Source organism: Musa acuminata, chromosome BXJ1-10 (assembly GCF_036884655.1).
Source record: "Musa acuminata AAA Group cultivar baxijiao chromosome BXJ1-10, Cavendish_Baxijiao_AAA, whole genome shotgun sequence".
Classification (NCBI taxonomy): Eukaryota; Viridiplantae; Streptophyta; class Magnoliopsida; order Zingiberales; family Musaceae; genus Musa; species Musa acuminata.
In genome coordinates this window covers 35,337,845-35,353,595 of record NC_088336.1, presented here as the reverse complement: position 1 = coordinate 35,353,595, position 15,751 = coordinate 35,337,845, and the positions used below count along the sequence as shown (strand labels likewise).

Here is a 15,751-nt window from a genome sequence, read left to right as displayed (position 1 = left end):
GGGCTATAATAGCATAAAAAGTTTTTTATATTAGAATATTTATGTTTGGGTTATAATAACATAGAAAAACTTATATTGTTCTCACATACTGAAAATTTTAATCTATAATCAAACCATATAAATATTGTGTTTGAATTAATTTTTGTTTGTTTGTTTTCACTTAATATCTTAAAAAAAAAATCTTTGGATTGGAATTGGATTGGATTGGATTGTTCCATCATCTTTTACCCCCCCCCCCCCCCCCCCCCCCCCAAACAGATATTAAAGCTACATTGAAGGCCTTAAATATAACAAAACAAGATTAATCTTTATTGAGTCCTCCTTTTGGCCTGATGGGATGGATATTTGACTCGAGAGACATTTCATTCGCTACTATAAAGAATTTTGACAGCAAGAAGAATTTTGTGGATCTCATAACGGATGACGGGACCAACAAGCAAGCAGGCAAGCAAATGCTAATGCCCCATGAACAGCTAAATTTATTGTCATCATCATCATCTGCACTGGAAATTTATGGACCAGATTAGCACATCACGTGCTCTCTAGGAAGAAGCATAATGGTTATCATCTGTAGCTCTAATTAGATTTCATCTCCTGCAACACCACCAAGTAGACGTCGACAGGTAGAGAGCAATCAATTGCTCCCATCAACATCACGGTGTCGTGTTTACACAGACCAACATGGAATCATCAAGCACTCTCCCCTCCCCATCGACATCATCATATTGAATCGCTGCATTCCAAGCCCATCTGTACAAAAAAAGGACGTCGACAAACACAGCCTCACCCTAAGCTGATCATGGGATCAAGAATGAGCAAGCTGAGAAGACTCCTCCGCCACGGACATGGAAAGGAGGAGCCTGTTTCGGCCCCCCGCGGCTACGTTCCGGTGATCGTCGGCCTCGGGGACGACTCCAAGCGTTTCGTGATCCATCTCACCATGCTGGGAGACGCAAAGATGTTGGAGCTGCTCTACGTATCGGCTGAGGAGTTCGGATTCCGCAATCCCGGCATCCTGAGGATTCCATGTGATGCCGGCAGCTTCGAGCGGTGGATGCATGGGAAGAACTCTCGTCAGATTCACAAGGCATGCTCCTCTTGATCTCTGCGTTGCCTTGTGTTGATCTCCGACAGCTAAGTTGTCTGTATCAGTCTTTGTAAGAATTATGATTGTTCTTGAGCTTCCTGGATGCAGTTTTCAGGTGAGGAAGTGATCTCCTTCTTGTGAGTTCAGTCGCTCACTATAAACTGAACACTTTGAAATGTGAAGAGCTGTTGTAATAGAAGAACAAAGATGTGTGTGTATATATATATATATATATAGTGTTTAGATATTTTAAGTTTGTCACAATTATTTGTCCAATAGTTCTAAATGTTTTATGTTCTTGGAAATTTACTTTTTTTTTTTTTATGAATGAAAGATATTCTTATTAATTTTATTATAACGTTAATTTATTTTTATTATTTTGAAAAGGGTTTAATCTCGCAAAGGCACCCTTCCAAAGAGTTCATCAAACACCCAAACGTAAATACAAATTCTCTTACCAAAGAAGGGTCAAATCAAAGTATACTCGTGAGAAGGTATAAAATTTAATTTAATCTTGGATTGGAAATCTAACTTAATTCCTACAAAAATATGTTATCATAAAACAACTATTTGACATCCCAAAATATGTTTCTTAATTTTTTTTTTTAATCTTTTCATTTAATCTTTAGTAATTTTCTTATAAGATCATATTATTTTATTGCTGTTCTAACATTTCCTACTTTAATTTTTCTACAAAAGTGAGTCAAAAATCAAGATATTTGTTGGATATGCCAAAGGGAAACTAAAAGGTCTTATACTTTTAAAGATATGCCAAAGATATTTGTTGGATCACATGAATCATCAAAGACTCACCCATCTTTGATTTGATGATACCACTCCATACGTTGTGGTGTAGGATTATGAACTCACAAGTGAAAACCTAATAACTATCTTGCTTTATATCCATTCGTTGCAGCACTTTGACGTCTCATTTAGCTTATTCATTAGACGAAAAAGATTGGAGCCTTTGTCAACGTTGGCAGCCTAATGCTGCAGAGCCATCAAAGTTTTCTCTGATTTGAGAGGTGTAGTCGTCTCTTTCAGGTTGCCACTATGATTACAAACTGATTGGCTTTGGGTCATATCAAGGCTTATCTTAATCCGATTTGACCTCATTGGTTCCAATACAATGCTTGCTTTGACAAACAAACAAACAAACAAACAAACAAAAAAACATAAAATCCATTTAAAATATGATTATTTTGGGATGCCTTCCAATTGAATTCAAGTTCGTTACATTATCTAAACTTTTATAATGATCTATTTCTTGACCTTACGATTAGATTGATTTTTACGTTCTAAGTAATAAGAGTTTGAGTTGATAATATAATATAATATAATATGCGAGAAGGGTTTCTTCCGAGCTATCTTATCATAGACTCGGCATTGGCAAGAGTCCTACTAACTATTCAATATTATGGAACATGCGAAATCTTCACAATGCTTCATCATATTTCTGTTGGCGTCCTTCGTTACGTTGGCATGCAGCCGGGCATAGATAGATGGATCCGTGATTCTGACACCGGAAGAGGTGCTGTGTTAATTTGGGAGATCCAAGAAGATGGACGAAGGAATTGTGATCCAAGAAAAGATGTGCATTAAGCTACTACACTAGAAGTGAGCTGTTGATCCCATGTTGACATCCTTTAACCCTGCCAGTGGGAGCTCACTTGCTGCGGCAGTGCATGAGTTGACTATTATTACTACTTAACTCGCATTCAGAGTTAAGTAGATGGGGTCAAACCGACTCGATCAATTTGGCCGTAGTTGTCGTAGCAGTAAATATGCATGTACACACAAGGCTATTGGCATGTGATGTGATTCCGTGGTTTTGGCTTACATCTCTCTCTCTCTCTCTCTCTTTTCCGCAAGCACAACAACAGCTGTGGCCCCAGGTGTTACCTCTCCGGCCACCTCTTACTGCAGCCAAATACCAGTTCATGAGCCCATCACCATAACTTTGCTTCTCTCTCTCTCTCTCTCTCTCTCTCTCTCTCTCTCTCTCTCTCTCTCTCTCTCTCTGTGACATCTATCTTCTACTGCTCCAGAGATCAAGTGGAGGCGTGGGTACGTCGAGGCTGCTCTTACAGATAAGGGAATCATTTTGCCCCCACGAGTGGATTTTGTCTACTTGCCTTTGGTGAAGACAATAAATAAAGAGGCATCAAACATGTCATGTGCTCCGTTTTTTGACCCACAGCTACGATCAAACCATGTGCTCTCTGTCTCTCTTACGCTCCTCTTTCTCTGTGTGTGTGTGTGTGTGTGTGTGTGTGTGAGAGAGAGAGAGAGAGAGAGAGAGAGAGAGAGATAGAGGATGGATGGCCGGCCATTGTGGGTGGAAAGTGTTTACTCAGGTCATGCATGGCGATGACTGGCTACGTTTTCTGGGCACTGTTAAATTAGGTTATGCCAACACCATTTCAAGGGACGGGAAACAATCATTCTGATGGTCAAACACAAATTCGGAATCGATGGCGTGTTTCCCACCTGATTAAGGTCATCGGTCTGAAATATAGCAGATGAATCCGATCAGACTCGTTTCGCCGATCCATCAAGCTCAAGTCCATCGTCATCGTAAAGGTAATCAAGTTTGCCAAGCTCGATGAAACCTAATTTCAAGGATGGGTACTATTTTCTAATTTTCTTTTTTTTTTATGGAGATGACATGAAGAGCTATGTCATCTCGGTTGCTATGCTACGTGGAACTATACTTGTAGTGAGAGCAGTGGAGTGACGCTCGACAGAACGGTGGTGCTTGCGAACACAAATGACGCTAGAACGGCAAGTGTCATGCTTGATAGAGGAGTGGTGGAAGAACGATGTGATATGACAAAAGGATATATATTGCCATGTTGATGATACTGATAATAGTTAAGATCTCCCGTGATAATAACCTTAACAAGGGTCGAGATCTCCCCAACTCAATTATCAGATACCAATACCAAAGAAAGACACCAATGTTAGCCGTCTGATTGGTGGTGTGACAACAAAGGAATAAAAGTAGTCAAACAAAGGAATAAATGTAGATCACAAGAGGTATGCATGAACGAAGGACGTACAACAAAGACCATCAAACAAATTGTCCCATCGATAGTTGCATATCTACATTTGGTAGTTTGAGTTATACTTTAGGGACTGAATTGTCTTCTCACCAGCAGTACAAATGTCTTCCATATTTTTTTGTATTTATTTTTCAAAAAAATAAAATATATTAACTAAATATCAGAGGTATAAAGAAGAGCTTTTTTAGGTCAGAGTGCAAAAAGATATACCGACTGAAAGCATCACTTGTATCTCCAATAAATGAAGCCTAACATAATTGGATTGTATAGAGGAGTAATCAAATGCATTCAAATCATAAATTTATGAAGTCACATTGAAATCATACACATTTAGATAGAGAATGTTATGGGCTATTTCGGGATTGATAATATTTCTATATTTTCAAAGTCGATAAGAAATTTAAATACGTGAAAGAAAAATCTTAAAAATTAAGGACTTAAGTGTTACTCTATGAATACTTCATGTATCGATAGATGATTAAAATAAATATGATAAAACACCAAGCGTTCATCGGGTTTCTAATCTATCTAGTAGATTTAGAGAGCATGAGAAAGAGATGAGAAAAATTCTTCGAGATCTATCTAAAAATGTATACAAGACAAACTTATTGTTTTTCTTGAAAAAATTAACTTTTTTCTCGTAAATATAAGCAAGAAATATCGAGTCGCATACGTCTTGTATTTATTTTTCTAATCATCGACTTTATAATTGTATAACTCAAACATAGGATCTAATAAGTGCACCATTCGAGGATGATTAATAATTCACTGATACTCGAAGAAAAAGAAAAAAAAAAAAGAAAAGATAATAAGTGAATCATAGTGTTCCCCCAATTAAATGCTCGGCCCGGACCCAACCCTAGCTTTCGTACCAGTGGGCTCAAATTTAATTAGCTTGTCTGACCCAAACATGTTGCCCATCAGTACTTGCAAGTGCCTGCATTCTGTGATGTGCATTCACTAGTTTACTCCCAACCCTACGGGTAAAACTTGCTCAGCGAGAAGCCACATGCAGCTGATGATTTAATGGATGTCGTTTAGCTGAAGGTTGAAGAAAGAGATATCTTCCAAAACATTACTCTATACACTCCATATCTACGACATCTGATGGATCAGTGATTGAGCAGACTGGAGTTGGGAACATATGCCCGGTTTCTTCGCTTCACGGCACATGGGAATGCACTCGAACATGCTTCGATTAATCTGTCTCCTCCTCCTCCTCCTCCTCCTCCTCCTCATCACGATGAGAAGAAACATTAGCTTTCATCCTTGGATGTATCTTAAGGATGCCTTTGCTTTTAATTCTTATTAGTAGTTAGTTGCACCCACCTTCAAATTAAATTTGCCATATGTTTATTTATTTCTGATGGTATTTTGAGGAAAATATAATGAATGCCATGTAAAGAACTCTATGGGACATCACTAGGTCTGTCGAGTGTGAGCTCCTCCTCCATGTAACTTCATGCATGGTCTTAGTTGGTCGACAGGGATAATTGCATGACATGTTGTTGGATAGCAATGTTCTTTCTCTCCTTTTATGTCACGATCGTAATGTATGTTTGTTCGGAGGAGAAGACAAAAGAGAAGATCATCAACCCCGACACTTCTCCGATTGGGATGTACAAAATATTTAATTTCTTGAAATTGCTCAATAGATAAAAAGCAAGATCATACAAGACATTAGCAAATTTTGGCACACACAGCCACGATCTTAAAGATAATTACAAGTGGTTAATCATCACATTGTGTTTTTTTGTGTTTTTGTTTTGGGACACCGAGAGAGAAAGGTAATGTTGCACTAATAGTTCTACTCCTATGACCTGTTGCACGAGTCAGGTCCTCCGCGCGCGGTGGGTCTTCTCCTCAGCCTCAGCAGGCGTAGAAGTCCACCAACTCGTCCAATGACTCGGGCTGGGGATCGGCGTTCTCCAGCATCCACAGCAGGTGCTCGAAGAGCACCACCTCGCAGTCGACCACCGTCCCGCCGACGGCGCCGACGCTGCTTCCGTGCCCGCCGGACCTCTCGACGAGCACGCGGAACAGCGGGTGGCCCACGAGCTCGTCGCTGACGAGGTAACGCCGCCGGGACCTGCCGACGTAGACGGGGTGCAGCCCGGGGGGGACCTGGTCGCCGTGGAAGGACGCCGAGTGCCACGCCTCCTCGTCCTGCGACCTCGACGAGGACGCGCCGCCGCCTGAGGGGGCGGTGCGCGTCAGCCGGCTCGATGAGTGCCACCTTTTTATTATGCACTTCAGCTTGCTCAGCCTCCCGTTCCCACTCTTCGCCATCAAATCGCTTCTGCCAACTGAAGGTGTCTTCTACCCACAACAGAGAGAGAGAGAGAGAGAGAGAGAGAGAGAGGAGCTTGGGTGAGGAAGACGGGGAGGGAGGTCGGCTTTAAAGAAAAGGGAAGGAACAGGGTCCACCGAAGTGGGACCAGCCGGATGGTCGACAGATGAGAGGAACGCAAGCACACCCACTCATGCATGGGTATCTGGCGATGATGAGTGGTATAAATGTGGGTGGAAGACAGGTACGGTGCCATGGGTTCATGCATGCGTGTTGTAAGCAGTAGCCACCGGTTTGTCTTCTTTAACTGTGGGCTATATTTTGACCATCTCACCACTCTAAAACACACACACACACACACACAGTACTTTGCATGCCAAAACTGTCTACAGTAGATAGCAACAACAGTAGCTGCTGAGTTGTGAATTGTAACCATGTGTCAATCATGCAACATTAGCAGCTACACGCACAGTAATCATCAGGTAAAAGCCCCTCCCCTCAGGTTTCTGACGACAAGCAAAACAACAAGAGAAGGAACGATTCGGTGTAAGCTTTTGAGCTCATCCTTTCACCTGTTCTGCCCAATCTATATCCAGCTAAACCCTTGTTTGTTTATGTTTGTAAAAGCTTTCCGACTCACTAAACTTTGTCCAAACCTTCATTTCTGTCGGCTTGGTTCTCTGTTTTTTTTTGTTTTTATGGTCGTGTTCTAAGTATAATAATACCTCATGATCAACAAAGATTAATCTCTTTATCTATCTTGTGTAATGTTAGCAACCAACCCAAGGGGCCAAGAGCCGAAACGAAAGTCAAGATGGTGCACATATAGATATCCTTTCTCCTCCTATAATGATGTGAGATGTGAAAGTGATGGACATGTGAATGGAAGTAGTTAGTATGTCCCGACCTACAGGTTTTTCCACTTTATCTAGAAAACAATCTTACGATTAAAAAAAATATATGGTTCTTATATTCTAGAATGTAAGAACAAAACTTGTTGTTAGATGATTCCATGCATGTATTTATATCTATATAAATACATGATTTGTTAATAAACAACTTCTCTACTATCCAATTTTTAGTACAATTTTTTTTTTCTAATAGTTGGTATATTTGAGATGGAGTATTGAGAATATTCATATATGTGAGATGAAGAAAGATATTCTGAGAAGATAATTTCATATCATTAATCATCGAAAGAGTTCATAATCTAAAACTCAAAAAGTTTTTAGGTTGACGTGATACATGTTTATCATCAGCAGAATGACTTGGGCTAGTCATATAAAATGGTATGGTGAAAGAGGTGCCATAAAGAATCATTTAGAGTGCCAACAAGGTCAAATATGCATATAGTTATAGTTGCTAAATGTCTCTGTTCCTCCACATTTTAGCAGGCACTCGCAAGAATCATTTAGGTGCCCAACCTGTAACAGTGGTTAAACAAAGGAAAGGCCACCAATCATTAGTTTGCTTTAGGCTACTTCAAGCATTATATTAAGATCAGAGGAGGACAGTTTTGAGTCCTGGGATTCCTTTCGACCTTCCTATCAAACAATTCTGTTTTTACAAGTACCAATTAGTCTACTGGCGACCAGAAGATGAAGCTGAGTTTGTCAAAACAAAAGTAGATGTTCCTCTTTGTCTGGTAGTTGGTTTTGATTCTCTTGATCAAAATAATATTAAAGTACTGGCTATCCGATTTTTCTCCTATAAAAGAACATTAGGTTAAGTGCAAGCAATTTAATATAGTTCATTGAGATGTAGCACTTCTTCACTGTTAATCCAACAAGAATGGAGCCACAATGACTGGCTTTGATGTGGATAGAATTCATGCCTAGGTGAAAATGTACAAATATATATATATTAATGACTATTTCTTACCACTGTATTCTCAAATGGATAAGGCTATAATTTGACCACAATTAATATGAGTGCACATGTTCATCATATCAGGTAAGGCAAAGAATAACAAGACATAGTGAATGCTGTATAAAAATTTCTGCAAAAATTATGAGCAGATAATTTATCTACAAAAAGTTCTTCTACAAATGAATTGAGATTTTGGTCTTGCTTATAGCATAAGTGTACTGGGAATCCAATACTGGTTATGATACACTGGTACATGACACCAATGGTTTCTTGGAAGCAGCTCTTTCCTTCATGGCTAGACTGCAGTTGTAAAGGTTCTTGTGTAGTAGCCCAATAGACAACAGTCTACCATGAAGCCAAGCTTTTCTGAGTTGTCTGTGGAGAATTCTCCTGGTGGAGAACAGCCATTGGCTACTCCTCTGGAAGCTAGAATTGATCTGCTGGGCTGATGAGAAGCTACACTCGTACGCCACAAATAATTCACTGGTCATCGTTGCAGGAGCAGTTTGATTCATTAAAGCTGAAGGGATTCAGTGAAAGTTGAGTTCAGCTTGGCCTTCAGTTTACTCTGTTGTCAAGTAACTCTCTCTTTTCAGTGCATTCCTGAATGCAGAATGCCATTCACATCTCTCTCTCTCTCTCTCTCTCTCTCTCTCTCTCTTCACATGCTTTCGTATGTTTTCTGCTGTTGTCTACATGTCAATGTACTGAAGTTTGACTGGTATCACCTTAGTCACTGAAACTGAAGTTCTCATATGAAAAAGTGATAGATGATTGTGAGATTCACGTTTTGAATGCAGTGCAGTTTCTTAGTCCGAGAAACCCACCACCACCACCCCCAACGGTTGAAGCAGAGAACCTTTGCACGACGAGTAAGACACTTGCTGATCATAATCGAAGGAAATCTAGCTTAATCTTTTGTTTATGGAAGCTGATAGAATTAAATATGTGAGTGCATACCCTGCTGCTGGCTGGGTGTATGCTCTAATGAATTATATTTTGTGACCGAAGAGTTCCATTCTATTCGAGAGGCTGATGGTGAAACGTGGGATATATTATGCTCTCTTATCTAATTAAAACTATCGGCTGGTACGAGTCGATCGAAGTTAGTCTATGTTAGATATGTCGAATCAAGAGCATGTGGCAGAGGACATCAGCTACTATAGCCTCTGGTCAGAACCTATCATAGCCTCGAGTCCCTACATCTTAATCGCACATGTGCTTAGCAGAGAGATTCTGAAGAACAGTACTACTGGTAGGCAAGTCCAAGTGCTATGAATTTGATGCATTGCTCATGTTGCGCCATGGCTGATTGATTTCTACACTAAAGTTTCCCATTTATGTTGTAAGAGCTTAGTAAACTCCACCTGAAGTTTGAAATCTTTTTGTTTCTTCTAATGATCATGACAAGATTATATCTTTTTTCCGAGTTCTAAGTGAAGGATATTATCTGCAAAGGATGAGCGAGACCAAGGGAGACCATTCATGAACAGTAAGTAATAGATGGCATGTGGAAGGTCCTGACACTTGCTTCCTTGGCACAATAAAGTTCACTGCATCATGTAATCTCGGAAGATGTTGATGCATTGGAAGACACATCCATGCCTTCCTTGGAGAGGAGACAGTTCGATGCATCATATGACTTCAGGAAGAGTGTCGTTTGATTGGGAGACACATCCTTGCTTCCTTGACATACGCATGACAGAAACAGATGGTGCTCCTCCTTTGTTTGCTTGCTTGTGGTGGTGGGATTGCTCTCGCTCTTTCGATTGCCTCCTTTGCTTCTGCTTCCAGGAGATGGCAATTTGGCATAGGACGAACTCGAAGGACCTAAGTGCAGGAAAAGGCAATAATGGAGGCGTGCGATGTGCCATCGGACAGAAGATTCAGTGTCCCACTGCAACACTGTGTTGAACAAGATGGAGATTGGAATACAGGGAGACTGAACTGCTGCTGCAACAGAAGGGGGAAGTGATCTTTACACAACAAGATGTCGGACATGATTACCGCTACAGTTTCTTGGGCTACTTGGAAAGAAAGGAATACTGGAATTATTCTTGGTGTTGATGCGGAAAGCAAAGAGGAACTCCGTACTGCTACAAAGATTATACTGGTGAGGGGAGCAAGAAGAAAGAACACAATAAGCTTCCCATTGAATTGCCTCTTTCAATCCTTTCAGCTCAATAGCTGAATTCTTCTATTGGTGTCCATAAGACCTCATCCTCAAGCAAACTGTACACTTAGAAATCTAACAGCTACAAGAATCAGCTATTTGTTTCAGTTCCCAGCACCCAAATTATTTATTGCCCATCAATCATGCTCGTACATTTGCATGATGTTGCTTCTACAAAATTTTGCATGCTGATGGTCACAGTAATATAGCACTGATGTTGATCAAAGGTGAGCCTTGACATCATAGTAAGATCACTCAGATTCGAGTCACAGAAACCTTGATACTTTCGAGTAACTCATTGGAGATTTCTATCTGTGGTGTGCCAATCATATTTGATGTGTAGCAAAGATGTCACTGAATGTAATGTTGAAGGAGAGAATGTTTTGCTTGATGCAGAGAGCGTTGACGATGGACCAAACTGACACTGGAGTAGGTGTTCTTGTGCTGTGCTCGTTTAGAGATACAGCAACAAGGTGTTCATAAGCATTGTGGAGCAATTATGCATCATGCTTGTCACTACTAGAGCCCAAAACCATGTAAATTGTTCTCCAAACAAAGATCCTTACAGATCAGAGATGGATTTTAACTCATATTATTCAAAGCATAAATTGGATTGGTGAATTACAATCAGAGTCACATATCAGATTCATAGTACTCTTGGTTGTCTCTACCTGTCGCAATAAATTTGCACAGACTTGGATGATGTTGAGCAATAAAGCTAACAAGCCTTAGATCTCCATGCTGCCAATTCTTCCTCCCTCTGAAGAAATTGGATTTCAGGAAGCTAACCTTGGCTGTGACCTAACATGAGCTTAATTGAATAAATAGGGGAAATTTGGATCGTATCTTCAATTTTCTTCTGAAATAGAAGGAATATTTGTTTTTTTTATACTAGGAATATTTGCTTGAGACAAATGGAACTAGGTTTTAACATTTCTTCAAAGCTGGAAATCAAGTATACAAAAAGCAAAATAATCAATATTCCAGCAAACAATCCACATGCTCAAGTCAAAAACTATTGCCGATTGTTTGATCACAATACCACAAACATCCTGGCACCAAATAAGGTTTTAGTTTTCCAACAGTCCCATTTATGCCACTAACTCAAAAATCTACTCCATCTTAGGGAGATGAAAATAGACAGCAATCAGCAAAATGCAAGCATAATGACCATGATGTCCACAGGTATCTTCATTAGAAATATCAGGCATAAAGCCAAAACAATAATCAACAGTTTCTAATACACTGATTGTTTACTTTAACCAACATAAGGATTGCAAATCCAGTACTCAAACAGAACTCCTATACTCAGAATTCTAAAGAGAGATGGTAAAATTACATAAATCAGTCTACGCGACAATTTTAGATCCTGCGTCAGCAGAAGCTCCCTCCAATATGAAAAAAACACAGGAGAAACAGCTCAACTAGCAAGAAAAAAAAGATAAACAGAACCATAAAAAGCATACATTTTATTAAAGGAGAGCATTTTTATATCCTATCGACACAACACTGAATGTCATATTTTGAGTACCCTCAGAAGACACTGCCTCCCATGTGTGCCATGCCATCAAAAACTCCAGAGATCCACGTTGCTCATATCTTGAGTGAAATCACCACTGAGAAGGTTGTTAATCAAGTCATCTGTGCTCCCATCTGAATAAGGTTGCTGGAAAAACTTCATGTACAGTTCAAAATCAGACAATTCTTTGAAAGTATTTCCAGAAGCATTTTCATTATTAAGCACAGATTGTCCTACAATGTTATTCAGTTGTTTTTTAGTACCACCATTTTCCAAGTATGCTGCATTTTCAACTTCAAAAATTGTTGCAGCAAGAACTGATGAGATATCTGGAGTTTTAGCCTCATTTAGAGATTCATTTTCTGGGAAACCAAATAAGTTACTTCCCTGGTCAGAATATAAATGCATCCCCGCTATCACAGTAGGTGGAGCGGGTTTTATAACTGGGAATGGACTCAGTTCCTCAGATTGTATAATGGGCTCCACTTCAGTGAAGTCAAAACTAGAGCAGAAATCTTGAAATGGGTCATTCAAGTAATTGAAGCACTTATCAGTTCTGGGCATCTCTGTTCTTGGAGTTTCTGGTGCAGTCAGTTTTGTAAGGAGCGTCCGGACACGGGGGAATGCTGCATCGGGGAAATTGACCTTCGCTTTTTTGCCACGGATCTTACGAGCTTCAGCATCATATGCTCTGGCAGCTTCTTCAGCAGTGTTAAAGGTTCCAAGCCAGACACGGACTCCCTTACACGGATCTCTAATTTCAGCTGCCCATTTCCCCCAGGGACGCCGGCGGATTCCCCTATATCGATTCTTTCTGTTCTTTGTAGCAGACTTAGATGAAGGTTTATCAATCACTGAAGGCCTCAGAGGGACTGGTTTATCTGCAGCCAAAGCCAACATCATGAAGATCTAGACATCTGCTGACAAATTGAAAGAGACTCAAATCTGCCTTGATGATTTAAATGAATCTGACTATTCAAAAAATAGTATAATAATCACAAAACTCGTATTCAAAAGAACCACATAATATGATACTTATAGTATTATACTATCAATAATAGCTAAGCTACAAAGCATGGTAATGGAGAACACTTAATTGCTTGCACTCAGAATGATGTTTGTGTTTCTACTTGTCCTGCTCAAATATCTCCTGCATGTTTAGCTCGCTTGAATATCAAGCAGAAGATCTAGCTTTCACATAAACTGTCAAATAACCTTTGCCATCAGGTCCTTTTTTACAAAAGGGTGGCATGAGGTTTCTGCCAAGGTGGAGGATTAATAGATGCTGCATCCTTATCCCTATAACTAGAGAGAATGTTTTCTTGACTCAAACCTTGGTGACCCATGTACAAATTAGTAACCTTACCATAATGCCAGCCCTCGGTTATCAATTCCTTCCAAGAAAAATGAGTTTATCTAAAAATGGTGGTTTAGGTCAAGAAGACTCCACCACAAGAAGTGAGAAGAATTTCATGCCCAACATTATCACAATCCTCATAAATTGTTGCTTAATTACATTAGAAATTTTCTAGAGAAGTGTGTCCATTGGTGGGTAAAGTAGCATATCTAATTGGTATTACTTTATGCTAGAGGCAAACGCCAAGAAACTTCCACAGTTCCACTCAATCATAGTCATACTCAAAGTGGGAAATCACCAGCTTTAGTTAACATGGGCACCGATTAAATATGATAAACCAGAGTACAGCTGTAAAGAAATTCCTGCAAAAATTGCTTAGATAAAAACAATGAATAAGATTTTCCAACTAAAATAACAAAAAAGTTAGGATGTCCAAGTAACTGTTTTAACAAATAAGACTGCATTGCTGAGATGCTTAGTTTAAATTAATTGATGAAAAATAAAAGATGGGCTCCTTATATGTTGTCCTCATCGATAAATATTTTTTTTTTCTCTAAAGAACAGTGAACACATTCGAGGAATGCATTTTCAAATAATTTTATGGCCTGTACACATCATGAAACTTATGACATAAAGATAGATTTCGCTCGTGATTTGTTTCCAATAAATCAATAGATGTCATAACTTCAAGAACGATAAGATGTTTATGTCATATTTTCTGGTAGCATTAGAAACACCAGGTTTCCAATTTGGTGTTACTAACGGATGGAATTACATTTTAGAGCTTGTGTTACTCTCTTGCAGGTGTAAGGATGTAGTCATTGATCCTCCCTAGATCCAAATTGGCAGGAGGCTTGTGCTTGTGCGAGAACCCTCTTTTTAAGTTGGGATTACTCCCATGTTGTACAATAAGTTTAACTTTCATCAAAGTTCATCTTTATTTTACTACACAAAACTGTACCAAACTTGTCATTTCACCAATAATCATAAACACAGACAAAAACTAATTCATTGGTGAGCTAAAGAAACAAAAACAGCATGAGAGTAGACGCAATGAAGGTTTATCCTACATAGAAATAGCAAGAGAAAAGCAAACTATAGATCCAATACACAACATAGATTAATCCCATCAACAGAATTTTTTTTTAATACAAAATAATGTAACATCCGCAATCACTCAAGAAGTCCTTAAAAAATAATAATTAGGTAATAGTTAACGAGTCTAATGTAAAACTTCGGCCAAGAGACAAAAAGGAAATCAAGGAACCACGTGCACAGAGATATTATATCCCAGAAGACCATCACCTGCAGAAAATAACAGGAAATACAATAACCAATCACACAAAGATGAACGATAGAGAAGGTATAAAATCGATTGACATAACAATATGCCAATGTGTCCGGAATATATCAATTGACAAATTTTCAACTAATTGGAAAGAAAGAAGAAGAACTTAAATTTCTATGTTTTAGTGTTTAGCTCGAATGAACTACTTTCGCTAAACAAGACAGAAAGGAGACAGAGGATAAAGGAACTGTATCGCCCTTTTCCCGGTACCTGACAAAGCCAAACAACCATCGTATTCTCACAGATCGCAAGATGTCAACACATCCAATTATTTTCATTAAAGTTTCTGCAAATCAAATGTTTATAAAAAATCCGAATTTTCGCATAGACAAGACCTAAAAAAAAATCGTTTTTCTTTTTTACTCTAACAAAGGTACCTTTCGAATCGAAAGCGAAGGGCCTGAAGTGGAAGAGGTCATCCTCCTCGTCCTCCTCGAACTGCATGAAATCCGCCTCGAAGTCGTCGTCCGTCTTCTCCAAAGCGCGACGAGGGCCACGGATGGTCCATCTCTTCTCCTTCGGCTTCTCCCACTCCTTCACTCCAAATTCATTCTTCGGGTCCAGCCACTGGTAGCCGGCGGTCCGCCGTCGCGACCTCGGGCCCGCCGGAATGATGTTGGAGATGATCGCCCCTCCACACATCTTCGAGCCTCAGATCCCCGACAACACTCTTCCTGCTTCTCTCGAGGACGCCAAATAGAAGGAAAACCGAATCAAAGAGGTCATTTGCCTAATGGATAGAGATCGACTGGGGAGATGGACGTGAACAAACGCTCCTAATGGTAGGCAGACAGGGCGGTGGAAAAGGGCACGTGATCGTGACGATAGGTAGACGGGGCGTCTGGAAAATGCATGAACACCGGTACGAGCGTCAACGCACATAATATATACTTTTATTTGTTAATTAATTAAAGATTATTACTTGCAATTCCACTTTACTATTTACTTGCAATTCTATTTATTTATTTATTTTAACTATATTTCAAAAATGTCTTATTTACCCTTAAAATTATATATATATATATATATATATATATATATAT

At 39.4% G+C, this 15,751-nt stretch overlaps 3 protein-coding genes across 3 annotated transcripts; 1 reads left to right on the top strand and 2 right to left on the bottom strand.

Moving 5' to 3' along the window:
- Positions 1-799: 799 nt before the first annotated feature.
- Positions 800-1,228, top strand: LOC103970013 (auxin-responsive protein SAUR72-like). The gene is made up of 2 exons (XM_009383638.2): positions 800-1,087; positions 1,196-1,228. The coding sequence occupies exons 1-2, from the start codon at positions 800-802 to the stop codon at positions 1,226-1,228; spliced, it is 321 nt and encodes a 106-aa protein (XP_009381913.1).
- Positions 1,229-5,770: 4,542 nt separating this feature from the next.
- Positions 5,771-6,520, bottom strand: LOC103969704 (auxin-responsive protein SAUR76-like). Its single transcript, XM_009383334.3, has one exon. It carries the CDS (start codon positions 6,439-6,441, stop codon positions 6,022-6,024), a length of 420 nt encoding a protein of 139 aa, XP_009381609.2. The 5' UTR covers positions 6,442-6,520; the 3' UTR covers positions 5,771-6,021.
- Positions 6,521-11,674: 5,154 nt separating this feature from the next.
- Positions 11,675-15,547, bottom strand: LOC135594727 (ethylene-responsive transcription factor 1-like). The gene is made up of 2 exons (XM_065085207.1): positions 15,086-15,547; positions 11,675-12,884 (listed from the first exon to the last, which is right to left on the bottom strand). The coding sequence occupies exons 1-2, from the start codon at positions 15,348-15,350 to the stop codon at positions 12,052-12,054; spliced, it is 1,098 nt and encodes a 365-aa protein (XP_064941279.1). The 5' UTR covers positions 15,351-15,547; the 3' UTR covers positions 11,675-12,051.
- Between the last annotated feature and the right edge of the window lie 204 nt (positions 15,548-15,751).

Excerpts from the sequence above, each read along its gene's own strand:
- LOC103970013 (XM_009383638.2), top strand. The coding sequence starts at position 800 with ATGGGATCAAGAATGAGCAAGCTGAGAAGACTCCTCCGCCACGGACAT. Across the intron at positions 1,088-1,195 it reads ACTCTCGTCAGATTCACAAG|TTTTCAGGTGAGGAAGTGAT; the intron begins GCATGCTCCTCT and ends TCCTGGATGCAG.
- LOC103969704 (XM_009383334.3), bottom strand. The coding sequence starts at position 6,441 with ATGGCGAAGAGTGGGAACGGGAGGCTGAGCAAGCTGAAGTGCATAATA.
- LOC135594727 (XM_065085207.1), bottom strand. The coding sequence starts at position 15,350 with ATGTGTGGAGGGGCGATCATCTCCAACATCATTCCGGCGGGCCCGAGG. Across the intron at positions 12,885-15,085 it reads CTTCGCTTTCGATTCGAAAG|ATAAACCAGTCCCTCTGAGG; the intron begins GTACCTTTGTTA and ends CTTTGGCTGCAG.